Genomic DNA, 22,271 nt, shown 5'->3' on the forward strand with positions numbered 1-22,271 from the left:
TCATTTGGAGTCGGGTGCCAGGAAGGGAGGTTACAGATATCTCCCAGTAGTAACCTAATAACAGTGCCATGTTTGGTCTCCACTTGTAGCCGGAACCCAGCCGGATACCGTGCTGCCAGAACCATCTTCCTGTGATCTTCCGGTGAGGAGCTAAGATCCATAATGAGTTTATGGAGTCTGAGTTGCCTCACCAGACAAAGGGGAAATAAGGTTCTCCCAGGGGAAGGGAGGGGAGTGGCCAAATACAGGTGAAAAGACTAATGCAGGCCAGAGGTCTTTCTCTGAAGGGGGCTACATCGAGTAATGTGTTTGGGGAGACCTGGAACTGATGACATCACTGCCCCATGTGACTACAGCTAAGGATTACAGCAACCAAGAACTCATCATCATAACACAAAGGACTACTGTTTAACCCTGTCTGTACTACGTCATCTGTATTTGCACATCCAAGCATTGTATATATCTGTGTGTATTATTATTTATTATTAAAGCGCCATTCATTCCATAGCACAATCCATATGATAAGGGATATACATACATAATAGAGACAATTGCACTAAGCATGTACAAGATGAGTTACAAACTGGTACAGAAGGAGAGAGGGCCATGCCGTTAGGGCTTACAATCTACATGGTATGGGAGAAGGACACAGTAGGAGAGGGTAATGGCGGTATAGGAGAGGGTCATGGCGGTATAGAGGCAGCAGGGTCACTGGTTGTAGGCTTGTCTGAAGAGGTGATTGAGACGTTTCAGCACATGGGCACCCCCCAACCCTATAACAGAACCCGATCTGACAGCCATTTTACATTATGTGTTTTGCCAGTGTAGGGATAGGTTGCATTTTGGAGCAGGGAGTTAGGGACACCAAACGCTAGCTAATAGGGCCACAGAAGTCCTTTTAAGGACTGGTACCAATAGGTGTGATATAGAGGGGTGTGATATACTTATAATATACTTTCTAACATAGAAATTATATTATAGTGTATTTGTATTGTGCAGCAGTTGTGTGCGGTTCTGCTGCAATACCGATGCTAGATAGAAGGACAAACGCTATTGGAGTAACTAATTGCAACAGGTGTGATATACCTGTTGCCCCCAAAAAAAATTTCTTAAGGGGTGCGATATACCTTCTCCCACAAAATCCTGATTGAGGGAGTTATATACCTGTTTCCGCCAAATAATGATTGAGGGGTGCTATATACCTTCTTCCACTAAATACTGATATAGGGGTGCTATTGCTATATACCTTCTTCAACCAAATACTGATTGAGGGCTGTGATACACCTGCTTCCACAAAATACTGATTGAGGGGTGCTATATACCTGTTATATACCTGTTTCTGCCAAATACTGATTGAGGGGTGCCATATACCTTCTTCCACAAAATACTGATTGAGGGGTGCTATTGCTATATACCTTTTTCCACCAAATACTGATTGAGGGCTGCGATATACCTTCTTCCACAAATACTGCTCTTCTCTAAGGACTTAGGCAGAGGGTCACTTAGAAAATGACAGGCAGAGGAAGAGGCAGACCATTACGCAGGGATGGTAGGGATCGGGCAGGTGCATCAGGCCGGAGCCTAAGTGGGAAGTTGGAGAAGGCGTGTGAGATAACTTCAAAGGGTGCACCAGAGTTGGTTGAGTGGCTCACTCATCCTTTCACTTCTGCACCCTCCTCATCCTCTGTATCTGCACCCTCCTTCTCACTCTCTGATGTGGGCACCGCCAAAGACACCAACACCACCATAGCCCCTCCACTCGAGTCAGAGGAATTATTTTCCCATCCATTCCCAGACCTTACCGATGTGCAGCCATTCTTGGCATTGGATTAGGAAGAGGAGGTAGCAATGGCTGCCACCCAGCTGTCTGACGACAGTACCCAGATCAGCCCAAGGAGGATGTTCCCCGCTGTCGCTGCCTACTCTGACCTCTCTAATGTCAGTGGTGGTGAAGGTGACGATGATGCCATGTCAATGGACGTCAAGTGGGTGCCCACAAGAGAGGACGAGGAGGGGAGTTCAGAGGGAGAGACGGAGCAGCAGATAGAGAGGAGAAGCAGGCAGAACTCGCAGTGCACAGGAGACAAAAAGCAGACTGCAAATGTATCTGGAGCGAGCCATCCACCATGCACAGTCACATATTGCGCTCCCAGGACGCCAGCACATGGCTTCGCAGTGTGGGCTTTTTTTAACATGTCAGCTGCTGACAATAGTGTTATAGCCATCTGCAGCCTGTGCTGTCAACGCATAAGTCGCGGTAGGCCCAACACTCACCTAGGGATGACCACCTTAAGAAGGCAGCTGGCCTCCCATCACCGACCTCAGTGGGAGCAACACCATCAGAACCCACAAAGCCACACTCCCGGCGCTCCACGTCCTGCCTCTTTTCCTTCTCCTTTCTCCTCCCATTTGTCCTCCACCTTCCACTGTGCCATCGTCGCGTTCATCTGGCACAAGGCAGGTTTCCGTGGCCCAAATGTTTAAGTGTAAAAAAATGATGACGCTGGATAATCCTCTTGCCCAACAGCTGACCGCTGGCTTGTTGGAACTGCTAGCCCGCCACTTACTGCCATATAAATTGTTGGACTCTGAGGCCTTTAGAAAATTTGTGGCCATTGGCATACCACAATGAAAGGTCCCCAGAAGGAAATATTTCTACCAGAAGGGCATCCCTGAACTATATGGCCAAGTTCAGCAGCAAGTTAATATATCTCTGGCACACAGTGTCAGTGCCAAGATACATCTGACCACAGACACGTGGTCTAGCAAACACGGGCAGGGAAGGTACATAACTTTTACTGCCCACTGGGTGAAACTTCTGACGGCTGTCAAGCATGTAACCCGTGGCACCTGTGTGGATTTGGTGTTACCACCACAGATTGCATGCAGGCCTGCCTCTTCTCCTCCTCCTACTCTATCCTCCGTCTCCTCCTCGGCTTACTCCTCCTTTTCCACTGCTACTGTCTCTTCTGCTGCACCCACAAGCTCCCTAGAACCCATTTGACGTGCCAGGTGAGACGTTGCCATGCTGTGCTGTGGCTGTTGTGCCTGGAAGCCAAGAGCCACACCGGTCCTGCACTCCTCTCAGCTTTGCGGTCACAGGCCGATTAGTGGCTAACCCCGCTAAATTTGACAGCTGGTAAAGTGGTGGGCGACAACGGTGCCAATCTGCTGAGCACGCTGAAACAGTGCAAAATGACACACGTGCCGTGCATGGCACACGTCCTCAACTTAGTCGTGCAGTGATTCGATGCCAAATACCCCGTGGTCCAGGATGTCTTGCGGCAGGCAAGGAAAATCTCTGGCCATTTTAAATTTTACACTGCCATGGCTCGCCTTGCTGACGTTCAGTGGCAACACCACTTGCCTAATAGACGTCTGACTTGCGAAAGCCCGACGCGCTGGAACTGCACATTGTATATGCTTGATAGGCTGCTCCAGCAGAAACGTGCTGTTAACGACTACCTGTACGAACTCTGCGGCAGGACAGGTTCTGCGGAGCTTGTTATTTTTTCACCGTGCCAGTGGCTGCTCATGCGCGACGCATGCAGACTTCTGCGGCCATTTGATAAGATCCCCAAACTGGTCAGTCAGAGCCAGGGCGCCATCAGTGACATTGTACCTTACTCCTTTTTTCTGGAGCGTGCATTGCGTCGTGTCATTGATCAAGCCGCCGAGGAGCTGGAAGATGAGGAAGTCGCAATGCTGAATGAATTCCCAGGGAGGGCTACTCCATCTGAGACAAGTCAGCAGGAGTCTGAAGAGGAGTCAGAGGAGGATGGTGGCTGGGGCAAGAAGGAGGAGGAGCAAAAAGAGCAGGCTTTAAACTTTTCTGGGTTCCCTGGTGTTGTTCGTGGGGGTGGAGACCGAGGACAACATTCTCCTTCATGCTGAGCAGGAGCCAGGGTTCTCCAACGCGTCCAATTTAGTGCAAATGGGGGCCTTCATGCTCCAGTGTTTAAAGAGGGACCCCCGTATAAAAAGCATAAAGGGCAAGGACCTGTACAAGGTGGCAATGTACTTAGACCTTCGGTACAAACACAAAATTTCAGGCATGTTACCAGCATCACAGAGGGCTGTCAGAATTCACCATTTCCAGGCCTTGCTGCGAGAGATTCTGCTGTTGTGGGCACCGGCAGAGGAATTTCCACCCACAGCGAAACAGGTGCGGGTACCAATCCTACCGCGCCTGCAAAAAGAGGGCAGTTTAAAGATGTGTTGGTCACTTCAGATATGAGATAATTCTTGCAGCCAACCCATCAACAGCTGCCCTCCGGATCCAGTCTCAGGGAACGCCTAGACCGACAGGTGTCCAACTACATCGGGTTAACGGCCGATGTGGACGCTCTGAGAAACGAGGAACCCCTTGACTACTGGATGTGCAGGCTTGACCTGTAGACATAGCTGGCACAATTTGCCATGGAACTGTTGGCTTGCCCCTCGTCGAGTGTCCTGTCCGAAAGGACTTTCAGCGCAGCAGGAGGGATCGTGACCGATAAGTGCACTCGCCTAGCTCACGACAGTGTGGACTACCTCACATTTCTAAAACGGAATGAGGCATGGATCTCAAAGGAATTCAACACCTGTGATGACCACATGTAATTGAATGTCACCTATTATCATTTGGGGTTTATTCAAGAGGGGGGATTTTTTTAGCCATTTTTTTAATCCAATTTTATATTTTTAGTTATTTTAAACATATGTATTTGACATGTATTTGTACTGGCCTACATTAATTTTTTTTATCTTGTGACCACCTAATGTACCTCCAGCCACAGAATCCAAAGTTCTTTGCTGTCAGGTGAATGGCTATTGGCTAATTTTTGGGGCCTGTACTGGCCGACAGTTACATTTTTATCCTGTGACCGCCTAATGTACCTCCAGCCACAGAATCCAAAGTTCTTTGCTGTCAGGTGAATGCCTATTGCCTAATTTTTGGGGCCTGTACTGGCCGACAGTTAAATTTTTTATCTCTAGCCACATAATCACATCCCTGTTTCACTCCTCTGCCTCTCATTATGGTGGCATATGAACCGCATTCACCGTAAGGACCTTCTAATGTCACAGGGTCATGTGACTGTGCCCCTCACCCCGCACTGTGCCCCCTTATACCCTGCATTGTGCCCTCTTACCACACCCTGTGCAGTGCCCCTAGTGATTCCCTGTACTGTGCCCTCTTATACCCTTTTATCCGATCACAGTATGGCGGTGTTATCCGGTCACTGTACAGAGGTGTTATCCGGTCAATGTATGGCAGTGATATCCAATAACTGGATGGCAATAACTGTATCCCTTTCCCTGCCCACACCATACTTTTTTAGACCTGGCATGAGTGGGAAAAATATGCAGATTGCGGTGCTAAGGACCTTTGCGTCACAATCTGTGTCAGAAATACGCCTAACATAGATGTATTTCTATATAATAAATGACCACCTAATTGTATTATTATTCGGGGGTAGGGCTAATATCTTTATATTATATAGATTCTAGTGTATTCTACTGAGCCCTGTATTTCCCAGTAGAAAACGATCCTTGAGAAACACAGTTCTCATCCCTGACCACCAGGACCAGGTACGCTCTGTAAGTACATGGTGGCCTCCCCTCTCCGCCACGCTGCTCCCCTGTGTACTGGTGCTTATTCTGACACTAGGGCTGGGTTCACATCCTATTTTTGCCATCCATTTAATGCATACCAAAAATTTATGTGTTAACAGATGCCTCAGACTGATGCTGTACAGTGGTGTCCGTTGACCATACAGTTCCATGGTAGAAAAACTATTTACGTTAACGTATGCATTTTTTAATGGATACAAAAACGTGGAGTGTTGCACATTTGTATACATCAAACCGATAGGAAATAAACATTTTCTAGGCTCCAGCAGGGCACATTTTTGAGAGTTTCCCTTTAAGACGCATAAAAATGGCCCCTGGTTAAAATACGTATTTTTTGTGGGAATTTTTGCCAATGATCCCCCTCTGGTATATCACTGTCCCTGTTGTGGGACTATTTGTGCACTGCTAGTAAGTGTTTGCTGGCTGCAAATATGACCTGAAGGTTTTTCAGGTTCGCCTGACGTTCTTCCATTATTAACCCCAATATGGTACCAATCAAACCGTCATATTATCCTGCAAAAATTGAGCCCCTAACTAAGATAAAAGAAATTTAAAAAAATAGGGCTCTAAGAAAATGGCAACACAAAACCAAGATTTGATTCTGTTCAAAAATGATTTCACTGTGTTAAACTTAACAAAATAAAAATGATAGACATATTAGATATCGCTGCGTCCATAACAACCTGCTATATAAAAATATCCCATTATATGCCCCCTCAGATGAATGCTGTAAAAAAAAAAATTTAAAAACTAGGACAAACAGCCATTTTTTTTCCCTTTGCCTCACAAAAAGTTTAATACCAAGGGTTCAAAAAGTCTTATGTACCTCAAAATGGTACCAATCAAACCGTCACCTGATCCTGCAAAAAATGAGCCCCTAAATAAGACAATCACTTAAAAAATAAAAACCAATGGCACCCATAAACCAATCCATCAAAATCTGCGCTGCAAAAGTCATATGGGGCTCCTTCCGTTCTGAGTCCTGCCATGTGCTCCCACAGCAGTTAACCACTATATATGGAGTGTTGCCATATTCAGGAGAAAATGGGTAACAAATTATTGGGTGCTTTTTATCCTGTTACTCCTTGTGAAAATGAAAAATTTGGGGCAAAAGCAACATTTTATTGGAAGAAACAAAACTTTTCATTTTTACAGCCAAGTGTATCCAAATTCTGTAAAACACTTAGGGGGTCAAAGTGCTCAGTACCCCCCTTAATATATTCTTTAAGGGGAGTAGTTTCGAAAATGGGGTCACTTTTTGAGGGTTTCCCCTGTAGGGATACGGTACGTGTGGCGAGAAAGGGAGAGGCGCTCATAGGGTAGTAAGAGATTAAAAAGGTATTTAGAAGAAAAAAAGGGTGATTGCCAATTATTTATGCTCACCTTTTTGATGTTGTCCTCGTGAGTGAAGTGGCCGGTTCTCTGGATGAGTGATGTGAGATTCAGTAGGGGGATATGTACTGGAAACAGTACAGATGGGGTACCTTCTTGGCGCAAACACAACTTCAATGGATGTTGGTAAAACTCTTTTTTTATTGGTATTATCGTGTTTGCGCCAAGAAGGTACCCCATCTGTACTGTTTCCAGGGGGCTGTAGGGATACGTCAGGGTCTCTTCAAATACAAAATGGTGCCCAAAAACCATTCTAGCGAAATCTGCCTCCAAAATCCGTATGGCGCTCCTTTCCTTCTGACCACTGCCATATGCCCATAGAGCAGTTTACCTCCACATATAGGGTATTTCTGTATACTTCTGAATCAGAGTAATGTATATGGAGGTTTATTTTGCTGTTAACCTTTGCTGTGTTGCAAGAAAAAATTGATTAACATAAAAAATCTAACAAAAAAGTGAAATTTTGAAATTTCACCTCCATTTTCCTTTTATTCTTGTAGAACACCTCAAGGGTTAACAAAGTTTGTAACATCAGTTTTGAATAATTTGAGGGGTGTAGTTTCTAAAATGGGGTCATTTATAGGTGGTTTCCATTACGTAAGCCCTCAAAATCACTTTATAACTAAGTCTTCTAACGTCCTAAAAAAATTAAATGACATTTACAAAATGATGCCAACATAAAGCAGACATATGGGGAATGTTGATCGATAACCATTTTATGAGGTTTTACTATTTGTCTTAAAAGTAGAGAAATTCAAATTTAGAAAATTGTGAATTTTTCCACATTTTTGGTACATTTTTATGAAGGTGACTCAAATTCACCATTGTCATGAAGTACATTGTGTCACGAGAAAACAATCTCAGAATGGCTTGGATAAGTAAAAGCGTTCCAAAATTATTACCACATAAAGTGACACATGTCAGATTTGCAAAAGTCGGCCTGGGATTTAAGGTGAAAAGTGGCCTGTCACTGAAAGGGTTAAACAGAACCCATAACCATAAAAATGCTATGTAATCTGCAGGCAGCATGTTATAGAGCAGGAGGAGCTGTGCGGACTGATATATAGTTTTAAAGGAAGAGATACAGTATAAGTTGTATTTCATGCATTTAGATTCCTACTCATTCTGGTCTTTGAAGACAAGGAGCTGGTCCTATTAGTTATTGACTGTGTATACAGCGATATCTGACAATCACTGATAGGACCGTCTCCTTCACTTCAAAGCCCAGAATGAACAGGAATTTAAATGAATGTAATACAAGTTTTACTGAATCTTTTTCCACAAAACTATATATCAGTCTGCTCAGCTCCTGCTGCTCTATAACCTGCTGTCTGCAGCTCTGACACCATGTTCAACATGACAGGTTGCCTTTAAGTACACATTTACCTCTTCCATAGGAATTAAGTGGGTAAATAGAAGCCAGGTACTGCAAATCAAATGTCTATGATTAATTGATCATCAGCAAGTGTGACCACCTCTATAGAAGCAGACGTTCTGGCAGTTTGCTGGTCAGGAGCAATCTGGTGTGTGTTAACACAGTTTCAAGGTTGAAAGACATAAACATCACATTTTTTGCTGCCTATCAATCTGGGAAGGGTTATAAGGCCATTTCCAAACAATTTGAAGACCATCCTTCTGCAGTGAGAAAGATATTTACAAGTGGAATTGAAGACACCTGACGATGACGACATCCCAGCAAATTCACTCTGAGTTCAGACCATGCAATTCTCAGAGAAACTGCAATTTAGGCCTCTTGCACATAAACTTTTTTTTTTCCGTGTACGTTCCGTTTTTTACGTTCCGTATACGGACCGTATATGGAACCATTCATTTCAATGGATCTGCAAAAAAAAAGGAAGGTACGTTTTTCCATTCCGTTTAAAGATAGAACATGTCCTATTATTGTCCGCATAACGGACAAGAATGGTACTGTTCTATCAGGGGCAAGCTGTTCCGTTCCGCAAAAAAATGGATTGCACACGGACGTCATCCGTATTTTTTGCGGATCCGTTTTTTGAGGACCGCAAAATACTGAAAAAGCCATACGGTCATGTGCAAGAGGCCTTACTCACAAGCTTTCTATTTTGACTGACAGGTCTAGGCAGTGAAAACATCATCACGCCTGGCCCTGTCAATCAAAGTGCAGAGGGCACGGAAATTGCAAAGAGAGCAGAGCCTCTAGGTATAACTTCAAAGCCCCCATTGCTCCTAGAGGCTCATTTGCATATACAGTGCCTTGCAAAAGTATTCACCCCCCTTGACTTTTTTCGTATTTTGGTGCCTCACAACCTGGAATTAACATGGATTGTTTGAGGATTTGCGTCATTTAATTTACAGAACATCCCCACAACTTTAAAGATATATATATTTTTATTGTGAAGCAAACAACAAATAGGACAAAATAACATAAAAAGTCCATGTGCATAACTATTCACCCCCCTAAAGTCAATACTTTGTAGAGCCACCTTTTGCAGCAATCACAGCTCCAAGTCGCTTTGGATAAGTCTCTGAGCTTGACACATCTTACCACTGGGATTTTTGCCCATTCCTCCTCGCAAAACTGCTCCAGCTCCTTCAAGTTGGATGGGTTGAGCTTGTGAACAGTAATCTTTAAGTCTGACCACAGATTTTCTATTGGATTGAGATCTGGGCTTTGACTAGGCCATTCCAACACATTTACATGTTTACCCTAAACCACTCAAGTGTTGCTTTAGCAGTGTGTTTGGGGTCATTTTCCTGCTGGAAGGTGAACCTCCGTCCTAGCCTCAGAATACGCAAAGAGTGGTACAGGTTTTTCTCAAGAATATCCCTGTATTTAGCACCATCCATCTTTCCCTCAACTCTGACCAGTTTCCCAGTCCCGGCTGCTGAAAAACATCCCCACAGCATGATGCTGCCACCACCATGTTTCACTGTGGGGATGGTGTTCTTTGGGTGATGTGTTGGGTTTGCTCCAGACATAGCGTTTTCTTTGATGGCTGAAAAGTTACATTTTAGTCTCATCAGACCAGAGCACCTTCCTCCATACATTTTGGGAGTCTCCCACATGCCTTTTCGCAAACTCACAACGTGGCTTTTTGTTTTTAGCTGAAACGTACGCCTTATTTTCGTCCTATGTACAGATACTCCAGCCTCTTCTGTGGAACTCTGCAGCTCCTCGAGGGTTACCTTAGGTCTTTGTGCCGCCTCTCTGATTAATGCCCTCCTTGCCTGGTCCATGAGTTTTGGTGGGCGTCCGTCTCTTGGCAGGTTTGCTGTTGTGCCATGTTCTTTCTTTTATAACCTAACCCTGACTTATACTTCTCAACAACATTGTCCCTTACTTGTTTGGAGAGTTCCTTGGTCTTCATGGCAGTGTTTTGTTAGTGATGCCTCTTGCTTAGGTGTTGCAGCCTTTGGGGCCTTTCAAAAAAGGTGTGTATATGTAATGACAGATCATGTGACACTTAGATTGCACATAGGTGGACATCATTTCACTAATTATGTGACTTCTGAAGGTAATTGGTTGCACCAGAGCTTTTTATGGTCTTCCTAACAAAGGGGGTCAATACATACGCACATGCCAATTTTCTGTTTTCTATTTGTAAACAATAGTTTTATTTATATATTTTTCTTATTTCACTTCACCAACTTAAACTTATGTGTTCTGATACATCACATAAAATTCAGATTAAAAAAACATTGAACTTAAGGCTGTAATCTAACAAAATACGAAAAAAAAAGTCAAGGGAGTGAATACTTTTGCAAGGCACTGTATTAAAACATCCTTTTTCTCAGCAATGTGGGCACATTTGAACATGGTACCAAAATAGATGCCTTAGCTACCAAGTGCACATGTAACAGGTCAGCCAGTTTAATAGGTACATACAGTATCTGCTGACTCCTGATACATAAAACACAATCCAAAGATCCAAAAAAGGTGTACTTTGTTCTTCTCATGGCTGTGTGTATATATATATATATATATATATACTTAGGATGCAATAAGTCGTACATGTTTACAACTAATTCTGTATTTGAAGACTTTTATGAGTTTGTTTTCTGCAACACATGATAAAATGTATGCGTGACTAGTAAATAATTCTACGAATTAGAATTTCTGATTTTTTCCAGTGAGGCAGTAGATTTCTTAGCATTTATCGTACCTGCTTAATGCTAAGCAAAAACAAGAAGTCTAGGAGACGTAGGAAGGCTTATTTTAGGTAAAATATATTTAATCAGATTACGGCTTGAACCTTGAGATGCTAACTTTTTCAGAAAGTTTACATATTTATTAAGATATTTGTAGTAATGCTGTGTCTTCTTTCCACTACATGCAGTACATTATAGCAGTGCTAAGAAATAAATTATAACTAGATTTTTGCATTTGCATAATGAATCATGCATGAGTTCAGCTACGTTTTACATCAGAATGCATTTGGCAAACTATGATAAAAAAAATATATGTTTTATTCTCACTGCATTACCAACACTAATTCTGGGGTCTCCTGCTTTGAAGGTGGCGGACAACTCCAATCCATTTCTCAACAGGATGTTGAACAGAGAAACCATCACAAGGATATCTTTTAGAAGTAAGAATTCTGAAGATCCCATGGGGTAAAGCAATATCCTTTTAACTTGCAGACGTTGGAGCAGAGATATGATCAAAATGAAATGTGTGATATGTTATCAAGTCTCCAGTGGAAATTTGACCTGATCATTCAACTGATTGATAATATAATTCTGTAGAACAACATCTAGGGAAAGGTTTGGTAGTACAATGTGTACGGAAGTGCAATAATTGAGAATGTTCAGTCATCACAATGGCGGGGTAGTGTTAAAGCTATTGGGTGAATTTATAACATATGGATTTTTTTTTTTTTTTCGAAATGAACGCTGAGACACTGAATATACATAGCGTACACTATTAGCAGAGCTTAACAGGAACATAACATCTATAAAAAGCTTCACTGGCAGACACCCCAGATTCTACTGCTCAAGTTCAATCTGCAGTTACTTTGCAGTTTGGCTCTATAAGCTTCTAGAAGTGCTAGTTTTACTGTCGCTGAGCTGGATTGATTACAGCTAATAATTCTGCAGCCCAGTATAATGCAGCTTATCGTCAGAGTAGATTAAAAGGCTACTTGCTCAAATCTTCATCTGGAATCAGTTTTGAGGTTGTCAGTTTTGATTTGCATTCATTATTAGTCATAAGTATATATGTTTCCAGCTTCCTTTCATTGTAAGGAGACATGGATTATGCATCACAGTATACGTAACTGAAGATTACCGCTTAACCAGTTTGTAGGATCAGAGATAAGTCCTGACCGCCAAGATTTTTATAGTCTGTGGGCAGTCCGGACTTATCTCTGATCCTACGTTTTAAACTGGCTCTTCAGAAATCATGTAGCCGCTGAACAGGATGCTCACTGTGATAGCAGGGCTCCCCATAAAGAAGGCAGGGATGTTTTTTCACTGTCCCTGTCTTCCTTACCGCTCTATACATAGCGCAGAACTAGCGTTCTGTACAGAGATCAGGAAGTGCAATGCAGCTTTCTGTTCTGGCCCTGGTGATCACGTGACCGCCAGGGGCCTGGAGCCTGCACATGCTGCTGGGTCTTAACAGACGCAGATCAACTCTGCAGTGAGGTTGTGTAGCATTGTATAGCGCTGTACAACCTCTGTGGGGGCTGTAGTCCTCAGGTAACTGGGGGCTACTATGTCAGTTCCAGTTACAGGAGAAATCAGCAATCTTAACTGTTCCCCAAAAGGCTTATATGACATTATGGTGGCACAAACTGTAAAATAAAAAATAAAAATGAATACAAATTTTTAAAAAGTGTTTAAAATATAGTTTTCAAGTGTATAGAAGCACATTTCCCTCATCAAGCCATTTATCATTGTAAAAAAAAATAAAACATTTTTGACATATTTAGTATCGCTGAATCTGTAACAAACAGATTTAGGGCTCATTCAGATGATCGCGCCATGTTTTGTGGTCCTCAAATTGCAGATCCTAAAAACATGGATGCTTCCAGTGTGTGTTCCGCAATCTACAGAACGGACAGCCCATTGTAGAAATGCCTTTTCTTGTCTGCAAAATGGAAAGAATAGGACATGTTCTATCTTTTTTTGCGGGGCCAAGGAATGGAGCAACGACCCTATTGAAATGAATGGGTCCACAACCGTTCCACAAAATTGCAGAATGGATGCGGACCCATTCATACGGTTGTGTGAATGGACCCTTATAAAAATATCAAATGATCTACCCCGTCAAGTGAATGCCATAAAAAGAAATTATATGCCAACAGCCTTTTTTGGTCACCTCGCCTACCAAAAAATATCATGACCAATGAAAATGTCACCTCATCCGATAAAAAAACAAACCCTCACATACGATAGTAGCCATAAAAATATGGCTTTCAGAAAATGGCAACACAAAAACATGATTTTTAAAATGCTTTTATCATATAAAAGTAACAAAACAAAAAAAAAACTATATAAATTGTGCATGGTGTACCCAAAAAGCAATGGCAGTATTACTGCCTTTTCTTTATTCCTTTTCCCAAAAAGCAAAATAAAAAGTGATCAAAAAGTTGTTTGTACCCCAAAACAAAACCAATGATAATGCCAAATTATTCCCCTAAAGAGAAGCCCTTACACAGCATATAAAAAATGTATGATTTTCATAAAATGGCTGTACTAGTGCCTGTTTGAAAGCAACAGGGAACCAATAAATCAATCTATCAAAATCTACGCTGCCACCAAGAAGACAAGGACAAAGAGGGCAGTCCTATTCCAATTGCTTGTCAGTTCTATTTTCTCACTGTATCGGGAGATGTCCCCTCATGTGCTGCAATAGAGATATGGTGGTTATATTTGGGTTTGAATGGCCACAAATTTCATCCTGTAGATCTTGCACACTGCAGTGTTTTTTTCTGCAGTCATTGTTTTTTTTCTGAAGCAATTTCCATATACCCAACAGAACTACCAGCAGCTGAGCCTGACCTAGGTCTGGCACATGTTTTGTCTGCGCTTATGGCATTTTTTGTCTGCGCTAATGATATCGGCGGCATCACCAGTTCCCAAGGTTTCCACTATAGAACCAGATCAGGCCCTGTAACTTTTTTTAAAAACTTTTTTAACTTAACTTTTTCCCCTCCTCCTCAACACCCCGATCCAGTTTGCAGGTCCTGTCCAACACACAATCCTCATCATAATCCTCATCATAATCCTCACCCTCTCTGCCACTTTTATCAGACTGTGGTATGTTCCATCATGACTAGTGATGAGCAGCAGCAGCCATATTCGAATTTGCGATATTTCACTAATATTTGGGCAAATATTCCTCATATATTCGCGAATTCAAGAATTCGAGATTATTTCCTTGATTGCGAAAAATTGGCAATGTAATATTTGCGTAATGCGCACGAAATACAGGTGTGGGTCACTTTTGCTACATTTTCCAAGCTGCTAGAAGTGTCCTGAGACTAGAGAAAATGGTTGGCACGGAAGAACATCACAATAGCTTTATATGCAGTTAGAGTGCTCCAATATATTTGCGATTTCGCTAATCGGCACTAATGATGCAAATATTTTGGCACAATATGTGCAAAACTTCATATTTTAGCAGGTCTGCCTGTGTGTATGGACAGCAGAACCTATCACACTGCCTAACGCACTGCACTGCAACAGCTACACTATATCAGGATATAGCCTACACTGACTATCTGTATTATATATATATATATATATATATAACTATCTATCTACTGTAGTGTGGAAAGCACAGAGCACAGCAATGACACTGCTGTCTCTCTCAGAACAGAAAAAACTGCAGAAAATGTCTGATGGGGATGTTCTTATATAGTAAGGGGTATAGGCAACTTTCCTATTGGTTGCTAGGGATGTTGCTCAGCTCAGACAGAGACATTGCAGCCTTCTCATTGGCCTACAAGCAAGAAGGGAGGTTACTGATGAAAAAAATATCTAGAATATTCGAAATTACGAATATATATCAATATATTCTAAATATTTGCGAATTCTCGAAGTGCCGATATTCGCAATTAAATTTGACGTCCCCTGGCTGCGACCAAACTATACATGCAAATGGTTTTGGAAAGAAAAAGGAGCAATTGTGCAGTTTATATTATAAACTGCTGGTGATGCTAAAAACTATGCCTGTAAAACACATATGAAGCTTTGCAACCGATTTTTGAACAAAGGCTGGCTCATCCACAGAAGAAGAGAGTACTGTCTCTTCACAAACTCATGAGTCTTATCTTGTGCAGTGCAACAGATGAAGCTATGAACAGCTCCAGCAGGCCTAATTGTAAGACACCAAGCACGCTAGCTGCCTCTGTGCTCTCCCTAATGATAAAACCTTATTTTCTACCTAGTAATACAATCTACTAAACTAAATATATATTCTTCACAATTCTTACACCGTCCCTACAAGACCCTACAAGTCTTCTTGTATGTCTATTGCAGATAGGACAGACACATCCTGTCATATCAGTGGTTGGGCTCACAATATGGTCTATGCTTGAGAGCTAATATAGAGCGGGATAGGACAGCCAATATCCTCCCTCCTGATTGGCTGTCAGGCTGACTGCAAAGCACTGTGGGCAAGCCCGTCAACCGGGGCCCCAGCTGGGTTGTTGTGATCCTCTGTCTTTATTCTCTCAACCCTGTTTCCCTTACTGGTGTATTGAATTTAAAATTTAAATCGGCAGGCGCCATTTTTTACGTGATTCTTCTAAAGTGAATTGCCAAAACTTCGGGTTCGTTTGGAAGAAGAATGTTTGTGAAATACTGTATGTGAGAAATCCAGTTTGTTTAGAATCAATTCATTCATCTCTTATGAATATATATTGAAGTGAGAAAACGTTAACTGTCATACACCCCCTGGCTCCATATTTTTGTACCTCAGTATGAACCGCAAGGCAATATTTTCATTAGACAGAAGGGGTGATCTTGAGTAGTATATAAGACAAAACATTGATGTCATTAAATCAAAATATGTCAAGAAGCATATGTGCTAAAAGCATACTTGAAAGTGCATTGCTTGATACTGAGCCTACAAGCCTGGCAGTATCTGAAGATCAATGGGTACAGTTATTGCTCCTCAGAGTCAGGTATGTTCCAATGCAGTGCAACAAAGTGAAGAAAAGATGCACTCTATAATCCATGTTTATGCAATTCACCACAGTTCTGTTTAACCCTTAGAGGATCGGGCAATTTAAAATTTTAAGCGTTTTTTTTTTTTTTTACTCACCACCTTCCCAGAGTCCTAACTTTTTTATTTTTCCGTTCACATAGCCTTCTGAGGGCATATTTTTTGCAGGACAAGTTGTACTTTCTAATGCACCATTTACGGTGGTATACAATGTAGCTGAAAGGGGGGGGGAAGTTCCAAATGGGGTGGAATTGGAAAAAAATAACTATATTCTATGGAAAAATGTATACATTTATTCTCTAAGTCAGTAGAATTATAACAATACCACATTTGTATAGCTTTTCTTGCATTTTAACACTGAAAAAATATAAAAACCTTTCAAAAAAAATTTTTTTCATCACCATATTCTGACCCAGATAACTTTTTTGTAGTTATGCATATGGAGCTCTGAGAGGGTTCGTTCTTTGTGGGGTGATCTGTACTTTTCAATGATTTTGAAGTGTGTGTAGATTTTTGATCACTTTTTATAAAAAAAAATTGGGGGAGTTGAAGTGACAAAAAATGTCGAATTGACAGCTTTTTCTTTTTTTTCCCTTTACACCATTTGCCATATGGGATTAATATTATTTTATTTTAGTAGTAAAAGCATTTTTATTGATACTAATTTGGAGTATATATGATTTTTGATTGCTCTATACTATGCTTTTTGTGAGGCAAGGTAACAACAAAATGGCTGTTCTGGCATAGTTTTTACTTTTTGTTTTTTACAGTGTTCATCTGACAGATTAGATCACGTGCTATTTTTATAGAGCAGGTTGTTACAAATGCGAAAATATCAAATATGTCTACTCTTTTTTGTTTGTTTCAGTTTTACATAATAAAGCATTTTTTTTTATTTTTAATTATGTTCTATGTCTCCATTTTCTGAAAGCCATATATTTTTTATTTTTCTGCCAATCGTATTGTGCAGGGGCTCTGTTTTTTTGGGAAGAGTTGAAGTTTTTTTAGAGGTGGGACGAATCCAATTTTTTTAGAATCCGAATCCGTATCTGAAAAGGTTCTGGAATCTCTCGAATCTTTCGAATTTTGAATCCTACGAATCCTGTACATAAGAATTGTGTGAACGGTGTAAGAAACAAAGTGATCAAAACGCAATATTCTTTTAATATGAAAAAATAAAGAGTCCTTACTTTTTTAACAAAGTATTCGGATTTGGATTTGAAAAAAATTGGAAATACAGGGTAATACAGCGTACATACCTCTTACATCCAGTGATGTCTCTTTGACGTAGATGTTCTCTTTCCTCATCTTCTCCTTTCAGACCTTCAGATCAGACCTCCAGTTTTCAGCCATTTTTTGTCTCTGCAGTTTGACAAAAAAAATTATCTTAGTCTACTACTTTTCCATCATTCTCGCATCTTTTGGACAAATCAACCTACCACAATACTGTGCCGCTGTGCTCCCCAATACAATACTGCAGAAACAGATAAACCCCCTGATAATACTAGTACCACACAGAGCCCCCCCATATAAAATACCCCTTCTTTGTGGCCTCAGTAGATGCCCCCATAGTGTCCCCCAATAATGTGCCAGTAAAAAGGGACCCCGTAATGCCCCCCAATAATGTGCCAGTAAGTGTCCCCATAGATGCCCCCCCATGTGCCAGTATCAAGTGCCAAACCCCCCCATGTGCCAGTATCAAATGCCTCTCTCCTTCCCCCCTATGTCCCAGTATCATAGTGCCATCTCGCCCCCCCCAAAGTGACAATATCAAGTGCCTCTCTCTTTCCCCCCATGTGCCAGTATCATAGTGCCATCCCCCCCCCAATGTGCCAATATCAAGTGCCTCTCACCTTCCCACCCCATGTGCCAGTATCATAGTGCCAAACCCCCCATGTGCCAGTATCATAGTGCCATCTCACCGCAATGTGCCAGTATTATAGTGCCATCTCCCCCCCCAATGTGCCAGTATCATAGTGCCATCTCCCCCCCAATGTGCCAGTATCATAGTGTCATCTCCCCCCTAATTTGCCAGTATCAAGTGCCTCTCTCCTTCCCACCCCATGTGCCAGTATCATAGTGCCAAACCCCCCATGGGCCAGTATCATAGTGCCATCTCCCCCCAATGTGCCAGTATCATAGTGCCATCTCCCCCCCAATGTGCCAGTATCATAGTGCCATCTCCCCCCCAATGTGCCAGTATCATAGTGCCATCTCCCCTCTCCTAATGTGCCAGTATCAAGTGCCTCTCTCCTTCCCACCCCCCTCACCCCCCCATGTGCCAGTATCAAGTGCCTCCTGCCCCCCCCACCCCATGTGGCAGTAACAGTCCGATATTTAAAAAAACACTTCTACTTACCTCCATGTCAGCGATGCGATGCAGCCTCTTCCGGCCTGTGTCCCGCGCTGTATGTGTGCTGGGGCAGTGCTTGTGTATTTCAGAAAAGTTTCTGCTGGGACTCGAACCCACAACCTTCTGCATTAGAGGCAAGCCACTTACCCACACAGCTATAAGAGCCACATAGTCTTTGCCTGAAAAAATATGAGACTTCTACTGTAGACTCTGTTATAGCTTTGATAGCCAGTGTACATCTATACACGACAGCTGCCCCAGCACACTCAGCTCTGCTATATCTTTATATCACAGCTGCCCCAGACCACTCAGCACTGCTACATCTATACACATAACAGCTGCCCCAGCATACCCAGCTCTGCTACATCTATACACATGACAGCTGCACCATCACACTCAGCTCTGATATATCGCTATATATGATAGCTGCCCCAGCACACCCAGCTCTGCTACATCTATACACATAACAGCTACCCAAGCACACTCAGCTCTGCTACATCTATACACATGACAGCTGCCCCAGCACACTCAGCTCTGTAATATCTTTATATATCTATCTACTGTATAGTGATACTTACAGATATATAGATATAGCAGAGCTGAGTGTGCAGGGGCAGCTGTCATGTGTATAGATGTAGCAGGCTTGATTGTGCTGGGGCAGCTGTCATATAGGAAGCGCGATCCCGTGCGCGAAACGGCCGTCGCCGCTCCTTTTGCTACAGTGTGTCCGCCCCTGGATCCTACTTGCACTTCCTTCTTACGAAGTTTCAAAATAAAGCTGCAACATTATTTCAACTCCGGTGAGTGCCGCAAATCTTTTTTCTCCCTTCTCTTCACGTAATATCTTTATATATGACAGCTGCCCCAGCACACTCAGCTGTGCTATATCTCTATATATCTATCTACTGTATAGTGATACTTACAGATATATAGATATAGCAGAGCTGAGTGTGCAGGGGCAGCTGTCATGTGTATAGATGTAGCAGAGCTGAGTGTGCTGATGCAGCTGTCATATATAGAAATATAGCAGAGCTGAGTGTGCAGGGGAAGCTGTCATGTGTATAGATGTAGCATAGCTGAGTGTGCTGGGGCAGCTGTCATGTGTATAGATGTAGCAGAGCTGGGTGTGCTGGGGCAGCTATCATATATAGAGATACAGCAGATCTGAGTGTGCTGGGGTAGCTGTCATATATAGAGATATAGTAGAGCTGAGTGTGCTGGGGCAGCTGACATGTGTATAGATGTAGCAGAGCTGGGTGTGCTGGGGAAGCTATCATATATAGAGATATAGCAGAGCTGAGTGTGCTGGGGCAGCTGTCATATAGAGATATAGCAGAGCTGAGTGTGCTGGGGCAGCTGTCATATAAAGATATATCAGAGCTGAGTGTGTTGGGGCAGCTGTCATGTGTGTATATAGATGTACACTGGCTATAACAGATAACAGAGTCTACAGTAGAAGTCTCATATTTTTTCAGTCAGTAGCTATGCAGCTCTTATAGCTGTGTGGGTAAGTGCCTTGCCTCTGATACTGAAAGTCGCCTGTTAGAGTCCCAGTAGACACTCATCTCCCTCTCCTGCTTCAGCACAGACAAGGCATCTGTATCGCTGTCCCAGGATTCTTCGAATTTTGCAAATGAGGTCGGGATTCGAGTCCACGAATCCTTCGAATCCAGCAAGATTCGACGGATTCGTCGTCCCACCTCTAGTTTTTATTAGTACCATATTTGGGTACATATGATTTTTTTGATCATTCAATATTACACTTTATGGGGCAAGGTGACCAAAAAATTGGTTGCTTTGGTACAGTTTATTATTATTTTTACTGTGTTCACCTGAGGGGTTAGGTCATGTGATATTTTTATAGAGCAGGTCGTTACAGACGTGGAAATACCCAATATGTATACTTTTTTAAATTTATTTAAGTTTTACACTATAAAAGCATTTTGAAACAAAAATTTATGTTTTAGTGCCCCCATATTCCAGCCATAGTTTTTATTTTTTGAATTTTTAGACGATTGTCTTATGTAGGGGCTCATTTTTTGTGGGATGAGGTGACGGTTTGATTGGTGCTATTTTGGGGTGCATATGACTTTTTGATTGCTTGGTATTATACTTTTTGGGATGTAAAGTGACAAAAAATGGCTTTTTGGGCACAGTTTTTATTTTTTATTTTTACGGTGTTCATCTGACGGGTTAGGTCATGTAATATTTGTATAGAGCAGATCATTATGAACATGGCAATACCTAATATGTATACTTTTTACATTTATTAAAGTTTTACACAATAAAAACATTTTTGAAACAAAAAAAATCCTATTTTAGTGTCTCCATACTCTGCGAGCCATAGTTTTACATTGTCTTATGTAGGGGCTCATTTTTTGCAGGTTGAGATGACGGTTTGATTGTTACAATATTGGGAGGCATACACCTTTTTGATCACTTGGTGTTGCACTATTTGTGGTGTAAGGTGACAATTTTTTTTATTTTTTTTGTCATTGTTTTATTTATTTTTTACGGTGTTTATCTGATGGGGTAGATTATGTGATATATTTATAGAGCTGTTCGTTACGGATGCGGCGAAACCTAATATGTTTTTTTTATATGTTTATTATAAAATCAAGGGAAAGGGGCGTTTGTTTTTTACTTGAAACTTTATATTTTATTATTAAAAACCTTTTTTTTTACTTTTTTACTTTTTATTTACTTTATTACTGTCGCACTCTGGTGCTTCAACTTTTGGGGGTCTGATCCCCTCTGCAATGCATTACAATACATCTGTATTTTAATGCATTCAGCCTGGAGCTGAATCTCCTAGGCTTCCGTAGAAGGCAGGTCCCTATGCCTGTGCAATCCCCCAAACCCTCAGCGCTGACTGCGGCATAGAAAGGGTTTCTTCTATTGATATAATCATCCATGCTGAGGAGTTTGTGATTCCTCTACTCCTGCAGAGTTTGCTGGAAGTGTTCTGCTTTCCCTAGGCACTTCTACATTGATTCTACCCTGCAATCTATCCTGTGTGTGCTTTGCTCCTTGTCTGCAACCTATGTGAGCTGCCCTCCTTGGATGATTTCCCCCATCTCCACTCTGATATACCATATACAACCTCTTACATAAAGTAAAGAAAATAATTCTAAGATATAGTAGCAGTGCCAGCATGTTTGTTTAAAAACTCAAAATTGAATGTATAAACGTAAAGAAATGTTTAATATTTCACTTACCTTTAATTACTGAAATAACATTTAGTGGCATGAGTACTACACTGCTTGACATCTGTGTTGCATGGAATTGACCAACTTCTGGACCCTTTGAACAGGTATTTAAGTTCAGGACAATTGGACTACATTAAACATTTCTGCATTTTTTGTGTTTTGCCTCATATACTGCATTTTTTTGTCACCCTTCAAGTTCTTGGGATTGAGGTCAGGCTGACCACTCGATTATCTCAATCCTGTTTGACTGTAACCAAGATATTGTCTGCTTACTTTTGTGTTTTGGGTCATTATCGTTTTGAAACACCCATTTCAAGGTCATTTCTTCTTTGGCATAGAACAACATGATCTCCTCAAGTATTTTGACATAATCAAACTGATCCATAATCACTCGTATTCGATAAATAGGCCCAACACTATAGTATGAGAAACATTCCCATATCATGATTTTTGCACCACCGTGGTCTACTGTCTTCACAGTGTACTATGGCTTGAACTCAGTGCTCGGGAGTCGTCTGACATTCTGTAGCCCCTAGACCCAAAAAGA

At 41.8% G+C, this 22,271-nt stretch overlaps 1 protein-coding gene across 1 annotated transcript in view; it reads left to right on the plus strand.

Annotated features, from left to right (window-relative positions):
• Window positions 1–22,271, plus strand: part of LOC121002823 (carbonic anhydrase-related protein 10-like) — a 514,536-nt gene that overhangs the window by 405,946 nt on the left and 86,319 nt on the right. The window contains exon 6 of the mRNA XM_040434419.1: window positions 11,504–11,576. Within this exon, the coding sequence (XP_040290353.1) occupies window positions 11,504–11,576 (73 nt within the window). The remainder of the gene's footprint in view (window positions 1–11,503; window positions 11,577–22,271) is intronic.

The sequence above is a fragment of the Bufo bufo genome, chromosome 1, assembly GCF_905171765.1.
Source record: "Bufo bufo chromosome 1, aBufBuf1.1, whole genome shotgun sequence".
Classification (NCBI taxonomy): domain Eukaryota; kingdom Metazoa; phylum Chordata; class Amphibia; order Anura; family Bufonidae; genus Bufo; species Bufo bufo.